The 23,815-nt window shown below is 36.7% G+C and overlaps 1 protein-coding gene and 1 long non-coding RNA gene across 2 annotated transcripts; one reads left to right on the top strand and one right to left on the bottom strand.

Annotated features, from left to right (window-relative positions):
• Positions 1-7,558: 7,558 nt before the first annotated feature.
• Positions 7,559-8,133, top strand: LOC142529254 (uncharacterized). Its single transcript, XR_012815867.1, has 2 exons — positions 7,559-7,612; positions 7,771-8,133. It is a non-coding gene; the product is annotated as an uncharacterized LOC142529254 (long non-coding RNA).
• A 12,240-nt stretch (positions 8,134-20,373) lies between these two features.
• LOC142528290 (non-specific lipid transfer protein GPI-anchored 10-like) lies at positions 20,374-22,090 on the bottom strand. Its single transcript, XM_075633335.1, has 3 exons — positions 21,053-22,090; positions 20,617-20,688; positions 20,374-20,510 (listed from the first exon to the last, which is right to left on the bottom strand). The coding sequence occupies exons 1-3, from the start codon at positions 21,450-21,452 to the stop codon at positions 20,374-20,376; spliced, it is 609 nt and encodes a 202-aa protein (XP_075489450.1). The 5' UTR covers positions 21,453-22,090.
• Between the last annotated feature and the right edge of the window lie 1,725 nt (positions 22,091-23,815).

The raw sequence follows: 23,815 nt of genomic DNA, 5'->3' as shown, positions 1-23,815 counted from the left end.
GTGACACTCAAAGTGATGAAAGCTTACCCAGGGAATGAGATGTTAAGACAATGGCTATGAGAGTCTCAAAAGATCTGGACAAGTTGGAGCTACATGACTTGTTTGCGGATTTGAAAGCTTATGAGTTTGAATTGGAAGTAAGAAGTGGAGAAGAGCCCTTGTCGAATCCACCTACCAAGGCTCTGTTCAGGGGACCTAATCCCTGGTCGAGGAAGATGAACCTTGGTCGAGCGTGATGACCTTGGTTGGGCGAGATGAACCCTGGTTGGGCGAGATGAACCCTGGTCAGGCGAGATGACCCTGACCTTAACCCTGATCGGGTGACATGAACTTTGGTCGAGGAAGATGAACTCTGCTCGGGCGAGATGACCCTGATCGGGTGACCTGAACCTTGGTTGGCAAAAATGACTAGTCAGGTGAGATGACCCTAGTCGAGAGACCTGGACCCTGTTCAGATGAGATGAACCCTGATCGAGTGACCTGAACCCTGACCGAGGTAGATGAACCTTGGTCGGACGAGATGAACCCTGGTCGGACGATATGAACCTTGGTCGGGTGATCTGAATCTTGGTTGAAGAAGATGAACTATAGTGAGGCAAGATGACCCTGGTCAAGTGACATGAATCCTGGCTAACTTCTAGATGTGATCTACTTAGTTTTTAGGGAGCAACTTGGAATCTGATCATGCTTTGCTCCTTTCTTCTTACTCGAGTCCAAGGATGACCCGGACATTTTCATGGCATCACTACTATCTTTTTAAATAGTGGGGTTACTCACTGTCCGATTAGTCATGCTTGGACTCCGTCAAGAAGATAGTTAATTCTTGTTTTACGATCGGCTCTTACAAATAAAAAAGAGCAATTTGAAGAGGATGATGTTCTCTCTGCAGACATGGAAGACTTCTCCAATCTAGACAAGACCATTGATCTTTCTTTGATGATGATCCGACTCTAGGTCTTAACCCCTCCACTGTACTTGTTCAGTTAGTTATGAAAATATTCATTTTATGGCTCAATAATTTCTCTCTGGAGACATGGAAGACTTCTCCAATATAGACAAGACCATTGATTCTTTCTTGAATTTTCGCTAGTTAATCGGTCTAGCAGGGCAGTCTTGACCACTGATCGAAGACTAGTTAGCCCCAACACTTTGTAAAATTTTCTAAGAGTTGAAAAGTAACACGGCCCTGATGCCTTTCGGGCTTTATTAATAAGGTGACGATGCCTCATGTCTCCTGGGCTTAGACAAAGTGTCGGGCCCTTATGTCTCGCGGGCTTAAAATAAAGTGTCGGGGCATTACTTCTTCTAAGCTTAGATAATGTGTTGGGGCCTCATGTCTCCCAGGCTTAGATAAAATGTCAGAGCCTTATGCCTCCAGAGCTTAAACTAAGGTGTCGGGGCTTCATGTCCCCCGGACTTAGATAAAATGTCGGGTCTCATGCCTCCAAGGCATAGAATAAGGTCCTAGGGTCTCATGTCACCCGAGCTGAGATAAAGTGTTGGGCCTCATATATCTCGGTCTTAGATAAAGTGTTGGAACATCATGCCGCATGGGCTTAAAATAAGTGTCGAAGCCTCATTACTCTCGGATTTCGGTAAGGTACTCGGGCCTCATGGCTCCCGCGCTTAGAATATGGTGTCAGAGCCTCATGTCTCCCGGGCTTAGATAAGGTGCTGTGACTCATGTCTCTCGTGCTTAGAATAAAGTGTCGGAGCCTCATGTCTTTCGGGCTTAGATAACGTGCCAGGGCATCATATATCTCAGGCTTAGATAAAGTGTCGAGATCTCATGCCTCTCGAACTTAGAAAGATTCTGGGGCCACATGTGTCCAGAGCTTAGATAAAAAGTCAGGGCCTCATGCCTTCCGGACTTAGACTAAGGTGTCATGACCTCATTGCTCTCGGGCTTAGATAAGGTGTCGGGGACTCGTGTCTCTTGGGATTAGAATAAGGTAATGGGGCCTCATTTCTCCGGGGTTTAGATAAAGTGTCCAGGCCTCATCTTTCCCAGGCTTAGAATAAGGTGTCGGGACCTCATGTCTCCGGGCTTATATTTCAATGAAATCGTATCTATGTCTATAGATCGGATTTCCCACATAAGATGATGATGATGATTTCCGGGTAGATTGGGTAAGCTAGGTGAGCAATCTAATGAGCAGAGAAGTATACTTTCCATGTGAAGATTTTTTGACTTGGTGAGATGAGTCTGGCCTAGCTTGATAGGACGAGTCCGAGTGGACTGGCTTTGTGGAATGAGCCTGACCTGGCCTAATGGAATGAGCACGGGTGTCTTTCGTGGTGAGATGAGCCCTACTGGCCTGTAGGATGGGTCTGGCTTAGCCTGATGGGATGAGCTTGGGTGACCTTTCCTTGCTTGGCCTGGTGAGATGGGCCTTGTTGGCCTGACCTGACCTGGTGGGATAGGCTTGGTCTAATCTGATGGGATGAGCCGAGGTGACCAAGCCTGACAAGGTGAGATGAGCCTGGATAACCTGGCCTGATAGACGAGCTAGGGTGGCCTGGTGGGATGAGTCTGGCTTGGCCTGATGTGGTGAGCTCGGGTCAGACGATATGTACACACTCAATAATAAAATGTCCATAGGGCGTCAGAAAGGTTTTCAATGTGGTCACTCCGACACTCAAGTCAGTACATTGTTCACTAGGTAGAGAGAGAATTTATTGAATGCAATATCTCATGAAACAAATGAATGAGCAAATCTGGGTATTTATAGGGGAGAATATGATATCGATTATGGTGTCTGAACAATGTTTCTTATTAGACATATACCCATACCTTGTCCTTTGTCAGCAAGCTTTGCGGCCCATACTGTTCTGGTATTGTCAAGGGTATTAATTGTCAAGCTAATGATTTCGAGGCATGGTGACCCATATTGGCGGGCATGTCTCCTTGCGATCGGCCCAAGTGGGAAGGAATCCGATCTAGAAAGATCTTTCCCTGTGATTAAGTGAGATGAACCCTGGTAGGGCGAGATGAACCCTGGTCGAGGGAGATGAACTCTGGTCGGGTAACATGAACCATGAAAGATGAATTTTGGCGACCGAGATGACCTTGGTCGGGAGAGATGAACCCTAGTCGGGTGACCTGAACCCAGGTTGGGCAAGATGAACCATGGTTGGGGTGAGATGACCCTAGTCAGGTGACCTGAACCCTAGTCGGGCTAGACGAACCCTGACCGGGTGACCTGAACCCTAGTCAAAGAATACGACCCTGGTAAGGCGAGAAGACCTGGTCGGGTTCATCATTATCATCATGATGTTTATTATGGCTATTGAGCAAAGTTGTAGTTTGTATACGATTAAACTTAACGAAAATACATTGAATGATAATAAACTGTAGCTGTCAAATCCGATTTAAAAATCAATGTTAACTTAGGTGCAATGAAATTAGGCATTGTTTGGACAAACATGTATTTTATTTTCTTTTCCATTACATTAATTAATTTCTGATTTAGTTCTAATTATATTGCTCTTTAACACCATTTGTTTATAATTTTGTGTTCCGATATGCTTTATTAGGAAGTTTTAAAATTTGATATTTAATATTCGATTAGATAATAAGTAAAACATGTATCCCTTAAAAATATATATAATTGTTGATAAAGTTTTTAATATTGTACTTGGGCCTCTCGCTCCCGGACTTAGAATATGGAGCAAGAGCCTCATGTCTCCCGGGCTTAGATAAGGTGTCAGTTACTCATTTCTCCCGAGCTTTGAATAAAATGTCGGAGTCTCATGTCTCTCGGACTTAGATAACGTGTCGGGGCCTCATATCTCGAAGGTTTAATAAAGTGTCGGGACCTCATGCCTCACGAACTTAGAAGGATTCTGGGGCCACATGTCTCCCGAGCTTAGATAAAATGTTGGGGCCTCATGCCTCCCGGGATTAGACTAAGGTGTAGGGAGCTCATTCCTCCCGAGCTTAGATAAGGTGTCGGAGTCTCATGTCTCTTGGGTTTAGAATAAAGTGATGGGGCCTCATTTCTCCTAGGCTTAGATAAGGTGTCGGGACCTCATGTCTCAGGCTTAGAATAAGGTGTTCGGGCCTCATCTCTTTGGGCTTATATTTGAATTAAAATCGTATCTACGTCTATAGATCGATTTTCCTTATACGATGCTAAAGATGATGTCCAGATAGATTAGGTGAGTTGATCGACAATCTAGTGAGCAAAGAAGTGTACTTTGTATATGAAGATTTTTTACTTGATGAGATGAGTCTGTCCTTGCCTGATGAGACGAGCTCGGGTGGTCTGGCTTTGTAAGATGGGCCTAACTTGGCCTGATGAGATGAGCTTGGGTGTTTGGCATGGTGAGATGAGCCCGAGTTTTCCGTAGGATGGGTCTGGCTTGGCCTGATGGGATGAGCGTGGGTGGCCTGACCTGGCCTGGTGAGATGGGCCATGATGGCCTGACCTGGCTTGGTGGGATAGGCTTGGTCTGATCTGATGGGATAAGCCGAGGTGATCTGGCCATGCAAGGTGAGATGAGACTGGATGACCAGGCTTGATGAGATGAGCCCGGGTGGCTGGTGGGATGGGTCTTGCTTGGCCTGATGGGGTGAGCTCGGGTCAGAAAATCTGTACACACTCAACAATAAAATATCAGTAGGGCGTCGGAAGGGTTTTCAATGTGTTCACTTCGCGCTCAAGTCAGTACTGGGTTCACTAGGTAGAGAGAGAATTTACTAAATACAATATAATGCAATATCTCATGTAACAAAGTAATGAGAAAACCTGTGTAATTATAGAAAAGAATATGACCTCGATTATGGTGTCTGGACACTATTTTTTACTAGACATCTGCCCACACCCTATCCTTTGTCAGTAGGCATGGCGACCCATACTATTCTAGTCTTGTCAAGGGTATTGATTGTCAAGCTAATGATTTCGAGGAATGATGACCAATACTGACAGGCCCATCTCCTTGCGATCGGCCCAAGTGGGAAAGAACCCAATCTAGAAAGATCTTTCCTTTTGAATAGGTGAGATGAACCCTGGTCGAGGAGATGAACTCTGGTCGGGTGACCTGAACCATTGTTGGGGAAGATGAATTTTGATCGAGCGAGATGGCCCCTGGTTAGGTGAACTAAACCCAGGTCGATCGGGGCGAGATGACCCTGGTCAGGTGACCCGAACCCTGGTCGAGCTAGATGAACCTTGGTCGGGTGACATGAACCTTGGTCGAAAAAGATGACCCTGGTCAGGCGAGAAGACCCTGGTCAGATTCATCATCATCATGTTTATTATGGCTATTGAGCAAAGTTGTAGTTTGTATATGATAACGAAAATACATTGAATGATAATAAACTGTAGCGGTCAAATCCAATATAAATATCAATGTTAACTTAGATGCAATGAAATTAGGCTGTGTTTGGACATACATTTTTTTCTTTTCCGTTAGATTAATTAATTTCTGATTTAGTTCTAACTATATTGCTCTTTAACACCATTCGTTCATAATTTTGTGTATGTCTGCTTTATTGGGAAGTTATAAATTTTGATATTTAACATTCGATTAGATAATATAAATAAAACATGTATCCCTTATATATATATATATATATATATATAATCATTGATAAAGTTTTTAATATTGTATGTAATTTACGCCCACTAATTGTCTGACAATTTTTTATAATATTTTATTTATATAAATGTTACGTTTTGACAAATACAATAAATGTCACTGAAATTAATTCGATAATGAACCAATATTACAAAATTGATAATAAAAATAATAACAATAATAATAAAAATAATTTAAATAAAAATAAAATTTGAGTAAAAAAAATGTATAAAATCTTGTAAAAAAACAATGTATCAAACGATACAAATTCACTAAACAAAATAAATAACACTTTCATATTAAATAAATGTCACTGAAATTAATTCGATAATGAACCAATAATTACAAAATTGATAATAACTGTAAGGCCCTGTAATTAATTATCCGATAATTTGGCATAATTAGAATAATTATTGAGTTGTAAATTAAAATAATTATTTATGCCAAATAAATTCAAGAAGTGTGTTAGAAATATGTATTTTAGAATATCGGAGAATTTAACGATATAAAATACATATAGAGTTTAAATAACACACTAGATCAAAATAAATACAGACCGGGATAGATTGGCTTGAGTTACTATTTTAGTAACCAAATACACAATATATATATATATACACACATCCACACAACTTACCTTTAAAAGAAGGAAAAAGGAAAGAGAGAAGAAGAAAACCCATTTCCCTCAACCCAATTCCCTCAATTTCAACACCTTCAAATTTGAGAAGCCATAACTTTCCCGTCCGGCGTCGAAATCTCGAACGGTTTGAGGGGTTTTCTTCCTTACTTCAGTAGCTTCATTTTGAACCATGAATCGCTACTTTTGATGCTCGTTTCAGCCCAAATCGAGGCATGTTCATAGCTGCTGCTGTTGGTTCGATTTAGGTGAGATTTAAGTTTAGTTCCTTGGAATTTTGTTGTGTGTTGGAGTGGGTTTTAAGCCTTGTGATTTCCCTTTAACTCCAGCTCGCTTTCTGAATTTTTCCAGCTAGTTTTGTGAATTTTTCAGCTCGTGAACAGTAACTCCGACGAGTTTCCGGTGGGTTATCGCCTCGAGACCGCTAGCGACTAGAGTAAACTTCGACCTTGTGAGTTCCTAGTCCAAAATTTCAGCTTCTAAGCGTGATAGTAGGCTGCCGAAATTTGGATTTTTACCCATTTCGATTTAAATTGTTTTCGTCGTTCGAATAGCGTTTTATTGACATATTTATTGGATAATTGTTGTAGGTTCGGCCATTGGAAATCTTCGAGGTATATTTTGGCGATCCTATTAATTATGTCGAATTGTTGTGTTATATTTAAAGATGTTATAGTATTGTTGTTATCATTGGAATTAATCTAAGGTTTATCGAGTTGATAATGGTTGGAATGTAAATAATGATGAGTTGTGGAATTATTCGGCTTATTTTATTATTTTAGGCTAAGAGAGTTCAGTTGATCATTCTTGAAGATCATTTTCGTGGTATAGATATGTTACAGCTCGGTAATATACGACGGTAAAACATAAATTATGTTTAATTGTCATTCTGTGTTACATGGATCGTGTTTATGATTTATTGACTATTGTAAATTCTTAAATGCCTTTGTTGTGATATATGTTTATTATATGACATATTATTGGCATTTAGCATCGGGCATACAATTATGACATTCATGTTGAGCCCTATCGTTCTTGTTAGCCATTGTTGATATCCGTTGTTATCTGGCACTGTTGTTTATCTCGGGATCATTGTGTGGCTGATAGGCCTATACACATGAGACCGTAGATGTGATTGAACAATCCTGTGGTTAGTACAGCCTTTTGAAGTGAGCGTTGGGGTTGTGTCATCTAATTCGTTATGTTGTGCATTCCTGTTATATCGTATCAGCTGTATGGAGGCCGAGTCAGTGGTGTTATTTCAGCACAGCTTGGCATACCTCGCATACTTGGTAGGGCGGTTTAGCTGTATGATGATGTAGCTCTCCTGTGTTGTTGCTCGAGCATTACTCCAGTTGTTATCGTACCGTTTGTTGGCTCCTGTTATCCCGAGTATTCGTTGAGCCTTTCATGCATTGCATATTACATTTCATTATATGATTATGCATGATTTATGTTATTGTTGTTATTGTTGGACTGTTTCATACCAAAATCCTAACCTCAGATGCTTACTGTGGGGCTGCTGTGGTTGTTTTTGGGCACCATGGTAGATCTCCCGAGTCATTTTGCAGCATCAGGCCGAGGTTCCGCCAGTGGAGCTCGGGATTGAGGTTGGATTGCTTGGTTCTGTTCAGTGGAGTCTCCCAGTTAGTCTATATGTATGTCTTGAGTTTGTTTCAGTCTTGTAATGTACTTTATTTGCCGGGGAGATGCCCCGTGTATTTGTAGTAGTATTTGGTTGTTTTATGACGTTATGAGTCGACTCTGTGATGTTTATGATCTGGTGAGTATTTGGTAAGTTTTAATTTATGTTTAGTCCTGGCCAGTGCGGCTATAGGTTGTTTAACTTCGGTTTTGTTTTAATGACTCTGGTGGGAGTATATTTTGATATAAATTGCTGCTTAAGTTTTTCGGGATGTCTTATTTACGGGGAGGTCATGCCGAAATTTTTCTAGGCCCTAAGGTCCGTTTTAAAGTATTTTAAGCCTTTTTCCGCTGCAGTTTTAAGTCCAACCATTATTGTTAGATCATTAATTGTCATCAGAGCAAAATGGGCCTCACAATAACAATAATAATTTGAATAAAAATAAAATTTGAGTAAAAAATATATAACACTTTTATATTAAACGATACAAATTCACTAAACAAAATATATAACACTTTTATATTAAATAAATGTCACTGAAATTAATTCGATAATGAACCAATAATTACAAAATTTATAATAAAAATAATAACTATAATAAAAAAAATAATTTAAATAAAAATAAAATTTGAGTAAAAAAAATGTATAAAATCTTGTGTAAAAAAAACAATGTATCAAACGATACAAATTTACTAAACAAAATACATAACACTTTTATATTTATTAATTATTAAATTTAACTTAGATGCAATGAAATTAGACTGTGTTTGGACAAACATGTTTTTTTTCTTTTCTATTAGATTAATTAATTTCTTATTTAGTTCTAACTAAATTGCTCTTTAATATCATTCGAACATTCGATTAGATAATATAAGTAAAACATGCATCCTTTAAATATTTATATATATAATTGTTGATAAAGTTTTTAATAATGTATGTAATTTACACCCACCAATTATCTGACAACTTTTTATAGTGTTTTATTTATAAAAGTGTTATGTTTTGACAAATACAATAAATCTCACTTAAATTAATTAAATAATGAACTAATAATTACAAATTTGATAATACAATAATAACATTAATAATAGTAAAATAAAATTTGCCTAAAAAATTGTAAAAAATCTTGTTTAAAAAAATGTATCAAATGATACAAATTCACTAACAAAAAATACGTAACACTTTTATATTAATTAATCATTAAATTTAATTTAATTGTTGAGGATCGGGTTGAGTTTAGAAGGGGGGTTGAATAAACTCAACGGCAAACTTAACCGATTTTTCGAAATGATGTGCTAGAGTCCTGTTAAAGATACTAGCTGATTCTTGTTCAAGTTTAAAGACCACCAGATCACAAGATAATATGCGGAAACGATATGTTGGTTAGTAGGTGAAAAATAGTGAAACAGAAAAACAGTAGATGGCACAAGGTTTGTTTCTGGAAGTTCGAAGATGAATCTTCTACGTCTCCCCTTCTTATGTTTCCAGAAGGTATCACTAAAAGACTTTGGTGAATACAATACAACAGTTGTACACACCCACTTCAACAGGACTTACCATTCGCCTATCGAAATTTTTCGTTTTACAACTCAACTTCTTGAATGATCTTAAAGTTCTGGAAAAGACTCTTTTCGAGTTACAAATTCTTCTATCAATGAAATAGTGAAGTGAATAGCTTGAGAAGATATAACGAAAATAGCTAGCACAATATGATCTCAATGATCAAGAGTATGCAATGAAGCGTGTGCTGCTTTTTCAGTGTTGAGCTTTTGGGATGACTGAAAGTTCTAGCGATGCTCAAATGATATTCTTTGATTTAGATTTGTTCCCCTTCTCTCTTGAAAAGTGCTTCGTCTCCATATATATACTTTATCCAACGTTAAAATCTGAACGGCTCTTTTGACTTTTCAGTGGTTCAGCTTTATTGTCGAAAATGGACCCTGCAGAATACATCAAAGCAATAAGTCTCAGTTTATACTAAAAATGGTAAACCGTCTTAAATGTTTTCGTACAACATTTAATGGCATTTAATGAAGCAATAAATGCTAGTATCACGTTAATAGATCAACGGTAATATTTAAAGACTTTGAGATACACAAAATTCTGTTAGTGTATATTTCGAGTTTTGTATCCCTTCTAGTTATGATTTTAGCTAAGAAGCAGTACTTGACAAGTGCTGCTACTGGTCTTTAGCTCGATACAAATGCTTCTGGTTTTCTGCTATTTTACATCTACTGGTTTTGTATTAAGCCAGCATCTACTGGTTTTTACTAGCATCTCCACTTTTACTAGCATCTCCACAACAAATTTAAGTCTAACAATTTCCCCTTTTGTGGTGATGCCAAAACCTAGATGTTCCTTAGACGTTAAGATGAATAGATAAAATAGATTACGAAGCAGATAAAAACAGTTATTATCCAGAAAAATCACGTAAAGCACAAATTAGTTAAGACAAGAAAATAAAACTAATTTGTTCCAATATCTCTGAAAGTAGCTTCATCTGGATTTTGATCCCTTCCAGAAGAATGAGGTCTGCTACTACTCGCTCCAGTTCTATCTCCAGTTCTATCTTCTTCCCCCTTTTTGGCATCATCGGCAATGACCCTAGCAATTAAGTCATCCATTCGCCAAGATAAGTTGTGAATGCCATTAGTCAACATCTCTAGATATGGAGCCTGATTAGAAATCGATCATTTAGAGCGATGAGAGATTGAGATTGAGAATCGATCTTGGCATCCATTAGGTCCATGGTGGTGGAGATTGAGCGAAAAAGGCCATCATGCTCGGTGAGCCGGGTAAGTATGTCAGATTGAGCAATCATGAGCTGACTGGAACTTCTGGATATAGCTTGTCGAAAAACAATGGTTTCAGCATTCATTTTATGCATAGATTCCGCCGTTTTATGTATTTCCTTGGACATACGATCTCGGAAAAACTGAGCACCACTGATTTCTACGGCATTCTCACGAGATAGCCGCTTGACTATATCAGAAAGATTCTGTAGCTCCTTTTGTAGATTATCAATCTGAAACTCTAAATCAAATGGTTCCACAACTGGTGAAGGGGTTCTTGCAAGCAATCGTTGTTTAATGTCTTCCATTATGGCGATGCGCTCAGGAGACTGCAGAGAAGGAATAATAAGAGCAGTAGAGTGTGCAACTTCTGCTTGAGTGATAACAGCTGGTTCTGGTTCAGCAGAAGGTCCTTCTAAAGCAGTAGATTGATCTGTTGGCCTTTCTTCTGGTTGCTGCAAATCAGCAGCAGGTTCAGGTATGGCTTGTGGCTCAACAGTAGACGGTGAAGTATGCAACAAAGTTGCCATTTCAGCTTGATGATCTTCTGAAAAATGCTCAAGCTCTGGAAGAGATGAAGAAGTAGTAGCCGTAACAGTAGCAGTTGCAGATTCTGGAATGGATTGGACTGGAGGATGATCAGCAGAGGTAGAAGTAACGGGCATTGTGTCATCCTGTGCTGCTTGAGTCTGCACAATCGATTTGATCACTTCATCAACCGATGCCAGATCATGAACAAAAATCAGAGAGGATGATTGAGTAGGAACTTCTTGAGGTGCAGGAGTACTAGAGACCTTGACTTCAGAAGAAGCTTTGGCCGGTTCCTCAACTGACTGAGTCTTCAAAATGGTGGGGACAGTGGTGACAGTGAATTTTGGAGGCTGAGAAAAGGCCTTTTCCTTAGTAACAATTTGCTCAGATAGAATTGTCAGCTGCTCCGACAAAATTTGAATGACATTCTGATCATGAAAAGCAGTAGGAACAGTAGAGTCAAAATTTGACTTCAACGTTGTTAGAATAGTGTCTATCTTCTGTTGTTTGATTTTATCCAGAATGTAGCTTCGGCGATTGATGGCTTCTTGAGCCAATCGTCAAAGAATATCATGTCTTCTGGTTGAATTATCAATTTCTTCCAGATGAAGATCAATTGTTGTTTGAATGGTTGATGTTGCCACCGGTGACTGAGACAACTCAGTAATCTTTTTTTTCCCTTTTTCAGAAGTAGCAGGGACTACTGGTTTAAAAGCAGAAGAACTAGTAGCAGATTCTCTAATGACCACACCAGAAGTTGGTCTGAAACTTGGAGCAGTTGAAGGCCCTGATTCAACGGCTTTAGCTTTGGTGGATGGGACAAATGGTGGAAAAACTTGTCGAAGAGGAACATTCTCTAATTCAGCAAGAGCTGCTGTTTTCTTGATGCGGATGGTGGTGCGAGGCTTCTTCTTGGATGGGGTGGGAGGCAGTGAAGCTTGTTGAGTGGGTGCTACTGATTCTCCAGATTCCGTTTTGTCAGAATCAGACAAAACCACAGCTCTTTTTCTTTTGATTTTCTTCTGCCCCTCAACTGAGATTCCCTAATCTCCTTCTTTATGGCCACAAATTCACCAACTGTTGGCTTTGGCCTTAAGGCAAGCACATTATCAGCATAATTCATGGTGACCGAAGAGCCATCCTCTTCTGTTGTGCCAGGAAAGCCAGCATCTTTCAACATCTTACTGATTTACACAGCAAATCCAGTACCTTTCCTTAGAATCATATCCTTCATAATTTGAAACAGAAAGCGACCCCAATCCACTTTCTTTTCTGAAGTGATGGCCACCATCACTTGAACCTTTTCTTTGGTCAGTTTGTCGAATGTTCCAGCCTTAACCAAAAAGGCTTTTGCCACGATATCAGCGAGTACCTGGTACTCAATTTTCAGTAGCTTCTTGAAGCAGGAAGGTGAGAGCTCTTCACCAGTAGCTGAAAAGATGGTTAAAGCAGTAAACATTTCTTCCTTTGTGATATCCGAAAGCTCAGAAGGTCCAGAAATCGGTAGAAAAAAGGTGGAACCGAGAAATGCAGCATCAATGGAGATTGATGCATCTCCCTGTGTATAGTTAATCTTTCCTTCGACAACTTCTGCTTTGGCATAGAAATCTAGAAGAGCAGACTTGTAGATAATAGCAGGCGATTCCAAGAATTGGCGAAGTCCAGATTATTCCAATGATTTGAACATCTTAACAAGGTTCTCATCCTTAATGGTGAGAACAGATGCAAAATTCACCTGATAAGCATTCAAAGTATAAGCTGCGGCCATTTCTAAGTTTGAAAGAGATTAGAGGTATATTTGCAGTAAATGCGAGAAAGCAGTAGATGCAAGGAAATAATCTGAGTTCGTAAAGGGCAATGAAAGAAAATGAACGGTTAAAAACAAAATGTACATCTGTCAGTAAACATAGGGACACGTGTCGATATGTTTAAGGTTGATATAGAGAGAGAAACAGGTGTGTCAGTTACTCTACTCATTTCAAATTTGTTTTTTTTTTAAAAAATGGCGGGCTGTCCGAGGCGGTTGCTAAAAGAAAAGCAGAAGAGAGTTTGTCGTTTTATGGTAACGTCTACTGCTAAAACCAGTAGACTTGTTGTTTTATCAAAAAGACAGACATTCTATCTGTTTTCTAAAAAGGATAAGAAAATCTTAGTCTGACTCAGATACTGTTCCCCCTCGATAAATGCAACTAATAAATGCAGGGATATGATATCTGAGAACAGGATGGATGAATCTTGGAATACGTATAGTCAGATCGCCGTCTCTTTAGTTTCCTCGAAACTCTATATAAATGCCTGCACATTCACAAACTAAGTCATTCATTTACTAAATTAATTCAAATGATAGCTGCTGGTTCTGGAGTGCCAGCTGCTGGTTCTGCTATATGAATGTCTAGTTCTGGATTTTGAATTATCCTTAACACTTGCTTCTGCATCATCTTCACTGTCTAGTTCCAGATGAACCCTGTCTAACCTGTTACTTAGATTAGATATGTTAGTAATCTCGGGAGCACTGCTGTCTTCATCAAAGACAACATTAATAGATTCTTTAACATTGAGTGTTTTATTATTGAAAATTCTAAATTCCTTACTAACTGCTGAATATCCAAGAAGTAAACCAGTGTAAGATTTTGAATCAAATGCAGCTAAATGATTTTTACCATTATTGTGCACAAAACATCTACAACCGAAAACATGAAAGTAAGATACATTCGTTTTACTTCCTTTCCATATTTCGTAAGGAGTCTGATTGTTTCTCTTCTTGATCATTGTTCTGTTTTGTGTATAGCAAGCAGTATTAATAGTTTCTGCCTAGAAGCGTTGAGAGATGTCTGCATCTGCTAGCATTTTTCTAGCAGCTTCTTTAAGTGTTCTGTTTCTCCTCTCAGCTACTCCATTTTGTTGAGGCGTCCTGGCAGCTGAATATTCATGATGAATGCCCTGTTCGTCTAGATATATCTCAAGAGCCTTGTTAGTAAATTCAATACCTCGATCACTTCTGATTCTAATGACAGAGACCGATTTCTCATTTTGAATCTTTTTCAGAAGTTTGATCAGAAGGCTACTGGTTTGATCTTTTCCAGCAAGAAAGATTACCCAAGTAAATCTAGAGAAATCATCAACAACAACAATGGTGTATCTCATTCCCCCTAAGCTCATTATAGAAATTGGACCAAATAAGTCCATATGCAATAATTCTAAACATCTTGAGGATGATTTGCTGCCTTTATTTTTGAAACTAGATCTTACTTGCTTACCAAGTTGACATGCAGAACATACATGATTCTTAACAAATTTTATGTCTGGCAATCCGTCGACTAAGTTCTGCTTTTTGAGATTGTTGATAGACTTGAAATTCAGATGATTCAATCTCTTGTGCCACAGCCAGTGTTTATCACTTAGAGATGCAACTAAACATGTAGGAGCAATGATATGATCTATGTTCCATGAAATTTTATAGGTGTTGCCTTTTCTAACTCCGGTTAGAACAGTAAAGTCATCAGCATTTTTGACTGTTCAAGTGTGCTTCTGGAATGCTACTGAAAAACAACTATCACATAATTGACTAATACTGATCAAGTTATAATAAAGATTTTCAACTAAGAGCACATCCTTAATAGTGATGTTACCATGGATAATCTTACCCTTACCCACGTATCTACCTTTTGAGTTGTCCCCAAAGGTTATTTCTGGACCAGCACAACTCACTATTTCTGATAGTAGACTTTTCTGTCCAGTCATATGTCTGGAACATCCACTGTCCAAATACCATATTGAGCTACTGATCATGGTTTTCTCTACATGTACCTGCAAACACAAATTTTATTATCTGGTACCCAATCTATTTGGGTCCAAGCCTTATTAGTCCCTTTGGAACCCACATTTGTACAATTCTTGTACTTCGGGTATCCATGGAGGTGTGTGCAACGAAGTGTCTGTTATTTCTCACATTATGCATCTTAAAAAGTTGTTCTTCCCTTCTGTTTCTATTTTCTGTCATGTATCTCTTTTGAACAGGTCAAGAATTGTAGTACTGGTAGCTGTTAACCTTCATAGAAAATTTTCTTCCTGAGTTGAATCCTCTACTGGATCCAGAACTCTGGTCAACTCTTTCCTTAGGTTTAACATAACCCAGACCATAATGCATCCCGTTGTTCATCTGATTTACATTCCTCTCAATTGAAGTAGTAGGTACTTCTGGTTTCTGTACCACACTGGATTTCACAAAGTGAATGTACTTCCCTTTGCACATATCCAGTTTTGGCTTAGTATTCGTTTCAGAAGTGCCTTCATTATTACAAAATCCGAGACCACTCCTGTCTCCAGATTGTTTTTGTAACTCTTGCATCTTTTCGAGTGAAATAGAGGACTTGTTCCAAGCATTCACCAGTAGCGATAGCTTCTGATTTTCCGAAAGCATCGTCTGGTAATCTGCTATTATTCTTTCATTCTCAGTTTTTAATTTACTCATCTCAACTTGTAGATCATTACAGCTGTTTACTTGCAAGCAAGTTAACTTACTGTTCTGATCTCTTAAGTTCTGATTTTCAATTTTAACTTCCTCGAATGATTGAGAAAGTCTAGAATACTCTTCTACCATGTCGTGTAATGCAGTGACTAAATCAGTGCGTGTAAATTCATCAGAGTCAAAGTCAAATACCTCTCCGGATGTCGAGGTTGACTCAGTATTTGCCATCAGACATTTGATCTCATCTTCATCACTTTCACTTGAATGGCTTTTAGAATCAGAAGATTCAGAACTTGAGTCTGCCCATTTGGACTTACTTTCTTCTGCAATCATTGCCTTTCTGTCTCTTCTGGTCTTTTTATCATTGCATTTGACACCCTTCTTCTTCTGGTCATCCTTCTTTGATTTTGGACAATCAGCAATAAAATGTCCAACTTTTCCACAGTTAAAGCATGCCATATCTCCAGAGGGTGATTCCTTTTTGAAATTGCGGTTGGGACTTTGAAATGTTCTGTGATTCTTTTTCATGAATCTGGAAAACTTCTTAACAAATAATGACATTGCGTCATTGCTTATCTGTTCAGCACTTCTCTCAGAAGTATTCTCTATAGCAGTAGCAGATGATGAACTTGGGACAACTGTAGCAGTAGTAGCTGCGAGAGCTTTGGTTGGTGGAATTGTTAAGGGCTCTTCTTCACTTCGAACTTCAAGTTCAAACTCATATGCCTTCAGATCTGAGAACAAGTCATGCAGTTCCAACTTGTTTAGATCCCTGGAAGCTCTCATTGCCATCGTTTTGACGTCTCATTCTCTGGGTAGGGCTCTCATTACCTTTAATGCAACTTCCCTGTTGCCAAGATCTTTCCCAAGAGCTGTGAGTTCATTGACAAGGCTGCTGAAGCGTTCATCAAACTCATTCATAGTTTCTCCAGCCTTCATCTTCATATTCTCAAACTTCTGCATGGCTACAGAAAGTTTGTTTTCCTTAGTTTCTTCGTTTCCTTCACAGATCTGAATCAATTTTTCCCAGATTTCCTTTGCAGTAGGACACATCTTGATTTTGCTGAAGGTATTTTTGTCGAGTGTCTTGTACAGAATGTCCTTCGCAACGTTGTCAAGATTGGCTTTCTTCTTGTCCTCACTTGTCCATTCATATCTTGGTTTTTCCAGCATCTGAGGTGCGCCTTCGGTGATAGCAATAACTAGATTCGGCTTTAAGATCTTTAATGGACCATCTGTGATGACATACCACATGTCATCATCTTGAGCTGCAAGATGGGCTTGCATTCTGATTTTCCAATCATCAAAGTCTTCTTTTGAGAACATTGGAATTTCGCTGAAGTGAGCCATGTCTATTAAATATTTTTCAGAACAAGAATAACCTGCTCTGATACCACTTGTTGAGGATCGGGTTGAGTTTAGAAGGGGGGGTTGAATAAACTCAACGGCAAACTTAACCAATTTTTCGGAATGATGTGCTAGAGTCCTGTTAAAGATACTAGCAGATTCTTGTTCAAGTTTAAAGACCAGCAGATCACAAGATAATGTGCGGAAACGATCTGTTGGTTAGTAGGTGAAAAATAGTGAAACAGAAAAACAGTAGATGGCACAAGGTTTGTTTCTGGAAGTTCGAAGATGAATCTTCTACGTCTCCCATTCTTCTGTTTCCAGAAGGTATCACTAAAAGACTTTGGTGAATAAAATACAACAGTTGTACACACCCACTTCAACAGGACTTACCCTTCGCCTATCGAAACTCTTAGTTTTACAACTCAACTTCTTGAATGATCCTAAGTTCTGGAAAAGTCTCTTTTCCAGTTACAAATTCTTCTATCAATGAAATAGTGAAGTGAATAGCTTGAGAAGATATAACGAAAATAGCTAGCACAATATGATCTCAATGATCAAGAGTATGCAATGAAGCGTGTGCTGCTTTTTCAGTGTTGAGCTTTTGGGATGACTGAAAGTTCTAGCGATGCTCAAATGATATTCTTTGATTTAGATTCGTTCCCCTTCTCTCTTGAAAAGTGCTTCGTCTCCATATATATAGACTTTATCCAACGTTAAAATCTGAACGGCTCTTTTGACTTTTCAGTGGTTCAGCTTTATTGCCGAAAATGGACCATGCAGAATACATCAAAGCAATCAGTCTCAGTTTATACTAAAAATGGTAAACCGTCTTAAATGTTTTCGTACAACATTTAATGGCATTTAAGGAAGCAATAAATGCTAGTATCACGTTAATAGATCAACGGTAATATTTAAAGACTTTGAGATACGCAAAATTCTGTTAGTGTATATTTCGAGTTTTGTATCCCTTCTAGTTATGATTTTAGCTAAGAAGCAGTACTTGACAAGTGCTGCTACTGGTCTTTAGCTCGATACAAGTGCTTCTGGTTTTCTGCTATTTTACATCTACTGGTTTTGTACTAAGCCAGCATCTACTGGTTTTTACTAGCATCTCCACAACAAATTTAAGTCTAACATTAATCATTTAAGAAGAAAAAATCTCAATATCTAATCAGATAACTAAATTGAAATCGATGTTCATTAATGCCACATAATCAGATATCTATATACTATATAAATATCTCAACAGTTTGAAAATTTTTAGACCAACTTCAAATTCATTATCATCTAAATATTTATTTTAAAAATCAAATGTGTACAATAATGGAAAAAGACAATTATATATCAATAAGTTTGTTGAAGTAAAATCAAAAGGATGTAAAGATACAAGTAATAATACTTTGACAAAAAAATCATATTGGACAAAACAGAAATCAAAATTGATTCGAAAACTCATAGTAGCTGATGATAAGGTAATAATCATAACTTTACATAGATAAAAAAAAGTAATGCGATTGAATTCATAAAATGAAAACATTATAATGATAAATGAACATTTTATATATATGTAGGGACAAATGATACATTGTCTTCTATTTTCAAACATCATCGACAAATTCCAAAATCAATTGCTCAGAAGATATCAAATGTTTGAAATAAATGCGAGAAAAATAACTAAAAATTACCCAAAATGTCAATGAAGACGTTGAACTAGTCATTCATACGAATATTATATGAAAATTTAATTTCAAATCATTTGCAGAAGGAAAAAGACAATGTTAAGTATTGTTAAGTATTGAGAAAAATAACTAAAGATTTGTTAAGCATTTTCTAAATGTTTTGCATCATATGGAACTAAAGTTAAAATTTATATAAACAAATATAATTTGAATTCTGAATAAGGTCAACCACGTAAGTAGTTTCTCGAGTGAAGGAAAAAGACAAGTTTTTAGAAGAGAAATTGTGCTCCTCAATATACAGTAAATTTCGTAAAAGAATTAAATATTCGAAATTGATAATTAATTCAATATAAAATATATGGTGCAGACTAGACAATAACATTAAGTTTACGGGAAGCCATCCCACAAAACGAAGGAAGTTTATTATAAATGAAAGAAAATAATAATGCAACTATAGCATTTTTCAACACGAGATCAACATTTTATCTAGATGATAATTAAAACCATGAAATATTTTACATACTTCGTATTTACAAAAAAATATATATAAATACGTTAATGAAATAAAAAATTATAGTTGTCACACAACTACGATCATCAGCCACAACAAGAATGCTACTAAATCCTTATCGCAATGAAACAATAGAGATGAAAGCATCATAAACTGTTTAATTTATTTATCAACTAGATGACACTAACGTTTATTGAAGTCATTATTACATAAAAATACATAAATAAATTTACATGATTAAAAAATAAGTGAAAAAAATTTTCAATTAATTTTTTCAATTCCGAAATTGAAATTGAGTAAAGTTATTAAAAATTGATTGCAACTAACAATTTAAATTTATTTCAAAAAAATGATATTAAACATGTTCATCAACAAGTCGAAAAAAATAACAACAAAGAGAAAATGTAATATATGTAGATAGACAAGCAAATCGAAAATTCAACTAAGATCATCGTTGAGCAATTAATAAAACACAAAGAAACACTTTTCATAAAATTCAATTGTTTCGTTAAAATTTAGGCAAATATCAATAACTAAGTAACAACATAATCAAAATAACACTAAAATATAAAAATAATATCAGTATTAGTAAAATTTTATGTACAATTTATCATGACTCCAAATTTAAAATTACAAATAAAATTAAATCTTAATTTCTTGTCTTAATACAATTGCAGAATATTCTCTACTACTTTGAAGAAAAGATATCAAAAGTGGAAAACAAAACAAAATCGTGGTACGAGACATACAACAATTATATGAAAGTTTAATCAAAACAACAAATGGAGACAGTTGCCCAAAGTGTTTGGACATCAAAATCAATATAATTCTGAGGCAAAACCATTGATTATATCATGTAAATCAAACTACAAAAAAAAAAAAAAAAGAACACAAAATAATCATAACTACTATAAAATTTAAAGTATCTCTTATGTAATCGGATATTGTTAAGGCAAAACCATTGATTATATCATGTAAATTAAGAAATCGATAATAATATCTCGGATATGGCCAAGTATAATCATATAACTTTTCATAAGTATTTTGGCATTGAATCAAATATCTGCAAGTTAATTAATGAGAAAAAATTTCATTAATTAGAGCATATATTCAATAGATAGTAGAAACAAATAGCGCTAGTTTGAAAATGAGGCCATGTAGTTCAGCTAAGTAGGCTTCATTTGTCAGCACTGAAATAAATTGTAGCCATCAGAAGACACCACAATTGGCTTTTCACCTTCAGACTCACTTCGGCATTGCGAATTCCAAATCCCAAAATGCTCGGTCGGGGCGCTACTGTTACTACTGGAGAAGCTGGATAAACCACAGATGTAAAGGCAGAACAAAGAATAAGATAGCAAAATTTATAAATCTGAATAAGTTGAGCGGGAGTTTCTTGAAGGTTAGAAAATTTGCAGACCTGCAACTGTTGAATTCGGTCTTGCCCCAAGGGAAACTTGAGCACCAGGGGAAGTAGATGGCAAGGAAGCTCCTTGAAACAAAAACCAAATTAGTCGAATATCAAAATAATGCTTATAAAAGTCGCTTGATGGTTTTTCTTGCTTCATTCTTTACATTTTTCATTCTAATATTGTATGCCACATTTTAAGCATCAATTATCTATTTTTTTCTTAAGTTTAGGAAAATAAATGTTGCATTAGACTTTTGGTTTTTTATTCCATTCATGTAAGAAAAAAAGAGAATGGAATTAAATAATTTGATTATGAACTGGGCATTGAATTAAAAGCAATCCAAAATCTTAGATTTCAAGATGGTGCTGCATCTTCTTTTTTGTAAATGCGAATGGTGGTCCTTCATTTATAGAAAGGAATTAAATAATAGTTTAACATACATACCTCCGCAAATAGAAGGGTCTATTTGGAGATTGCACAGCTGAGGCAACTCTAGAGCAAGCGTTGTGTTGATAGGAAACGAACTCAAGGCAGACGGGTCATTGAGGAATGGACAAAGGCAAGTAGGCTTCTGGCCGTAGAGTTGGTTAAGACTATCACAACATGACTGCACTGGTGAAGCTGCCACGCCTTGCACGAACTGCGCACATGAGGCTAAAGTTAGCAAATTCGGCCCACACTCAGCAATTGTGTTCTGGGCAATGGCCTTTAGGGAAACACAATGGAGAAACACAAGAAAGAGCGATGTGGGGAAAAGAGGGAGACGAAAAGGCATTGCACAAGTTAGGTCGGTAACGCAAGTTTTGTTTGTGAGTTTTGAGGCGAATTCGCCATTGATTTTCATGTTAGCTAAATAGACGAAGAGTGCATTTGTTGGGCATGAACTGCACAGCCATGCAATAGGTGTGTGATCCCTTGACACACTTTTGTATGATCTCTCTCAAGCTACTGTCTAGTTTTCACTACTTTTTTTCATTTATATGTTGTGTCTATCATTCATATTTTCAGGTAAAGAAAATGTGTGGGATATGAAGTTTAAAAAAACCAGACTGCTCATTTAAGTATCTGTAGAAATATTCATTCAGAATTTGTGTATCATAGATAAAGATTTGTCATGCGTATTGATTATGACAAGTTAAAAAAAAATCGCAACTCGTTAAATTTGTTACAACTTGTATGTAATTAAAAATGTTACGAAAAATGATACAGAGAATATCACAAAATATTTGGACTCTTAAACCATACACATATGTGTGATTTAATGAGGTTCTATTTCCACCTCAACTATTGTATTCTACAATTATTTATGGACAATAATAAATTACGTGTTTATCAGGATAATGAAATTATTATAATTATTGAATAATACAAACATTTCATGTTCTATTAAAATAAAATAAGGACTTCAGTTTTTAATTAATGATTTGTATGATATTTTTAATTAAAATTTTAATTATCGAATTAAATTTAATAGAATAATGAGCATTTGAAGGAGCAACGAAGGGCTTCAAATCCTTCACTACACTTCTTGCTACACCAATAAAACCATTTTTTCCTAATTAGTTGTTATTTGTTTGTCAGCCTTTATACCACTTTACAATTTACAACAATAAACCACTTTACAATTTACAACAATAAACCTTAATAAAGGTAGAAAATTTAATTAAATCTTCATATTTAAGCAGCAAGCTGTGAGCTCTGCTTTTCGAATGCCTTTAAGGTAATTTTGGATCTTTCCAAACTGGGATACGTGAACCACTGTTTATAAACAAGATTGACTTCCGGATCTTTTAATTGATTTTCAAGAATCTCAATTTGAGATTTTATTAATTTAATCTTCTTTTTAAGTTTCAACAGATAATTTGCAGATGACATGATATAATCGAAAGGTGGATCATAAATATAATCGTATGACATAAACTTACATAAATCTTGATGAAATGAAGAAACTTGAAAACTGAAGAACTGGAGAAAACTTCAGAACTCTTATTATCAGAGAGAGTAGTAGATAATTTTGGTGTGTGGATCACAAAGGGAATCCACTCCTTAAATAACCAAAAAACTAAAACAGTAGTTCCACCTTCTACCTATAAACACATGACACGTAATACCTAAAAGATAAGCATAAAAACTTAATAATACACAACAATAATGCATGACTTTTAGTCGAGACACAGTTCACAAAGATCGTGACTTCCAGCTCACACATCCATTGTCTCATGCATTCAATAATGCGAATATGTCTTCACCCTCATATGGGTCCTGAGCATCTTGTAGATCATCTTGATCGGTCATCTGTGTATCATCTTCCATTTTTTCCTTTCCTTTTGAGGAGGTTGATTCTTGAGTGGATAGATTTGATTTTTCACCAAAAACTTCTGTGAACATAGAAGTAATGGTATCCTTGTCTAAATGTTGAAAAAGTTCTTTTAGCAATGTGGTTTGTGTTGGGGTGTCATGATTCAAATTCCTCATAGTTTCTCTGGCAACTCCCAGAGCTATTACTCCCTGTCGATCATAAACTTTGCCTTCTACAAAGAAGTCTTCTTTTCCCCACCATTTTATAAGAATTTTTCTAATTAATACAGTAGGGGCAAATTTGATTTCAAACTTTTCTTTAGTCAGGTCTTGCAGTCTATATTCCCATCGAATAATCCAGGGAACATTATAATTAATGGCAAATTGAATCATGGCTGTTAAACCATCAAACTGGGTATTGGCATTTTGGAACTTAATCCATATGTTCTTAACATTTCGTGGAAGGATTGAGGGCATTACCCCCCATGAGAAGAAAAAAGTTTTGAACCATGTAGGTATGAATTGATGAATATCATCTAATTGGAATTTCATCCACCAAGAGTGTTTTCTTTGAGAATTCTCATATAATACAATGGTATCCCAAGCCATAATATAATTATGATAATTAAACATATTAGGCATTGCCTGAAAAGTGTTTAATTGTCTGGCTTGGCTAAGAGGTAAACCCCAATTAGCCGCTGGGATAATCTTTTTTATTATCATTTTAGAGAATGCGTAATTGCGATTGCGATCCATATGTTGAATTTCAATTGAGCCAGTTTCTACTAAAATTGTTTCAAAGTAGTCTCTGATTTTTCTGCCCAATATGGGTTGTAAATTTTTAATTAAATAGCTTTGAGCTATATGAATAGGTGATAGACCTTTAAGGTCTTTATCATCAGAACAACA

The sequence above is a fragment of the Primulina tabacum genome, chromosome 16 (genome assembly GCF_025594145.1).
Source record: "Primulina tabacum isolate GXHZ01 chromosome 16, ASM2559414v2, whole genome shotgun sequence".
NCBI lineage: Eukaryota > Viridiplantae > Streptophyta > Magnoliopsida > Lamiales > Gesneriaceae > Primulina > Primulina tabacum.
The sequence above is the reverse complement of the archived record's forward strand: the minus strand, read 5'-3'. Positions and strand labels throughout refer to the sequence as shown.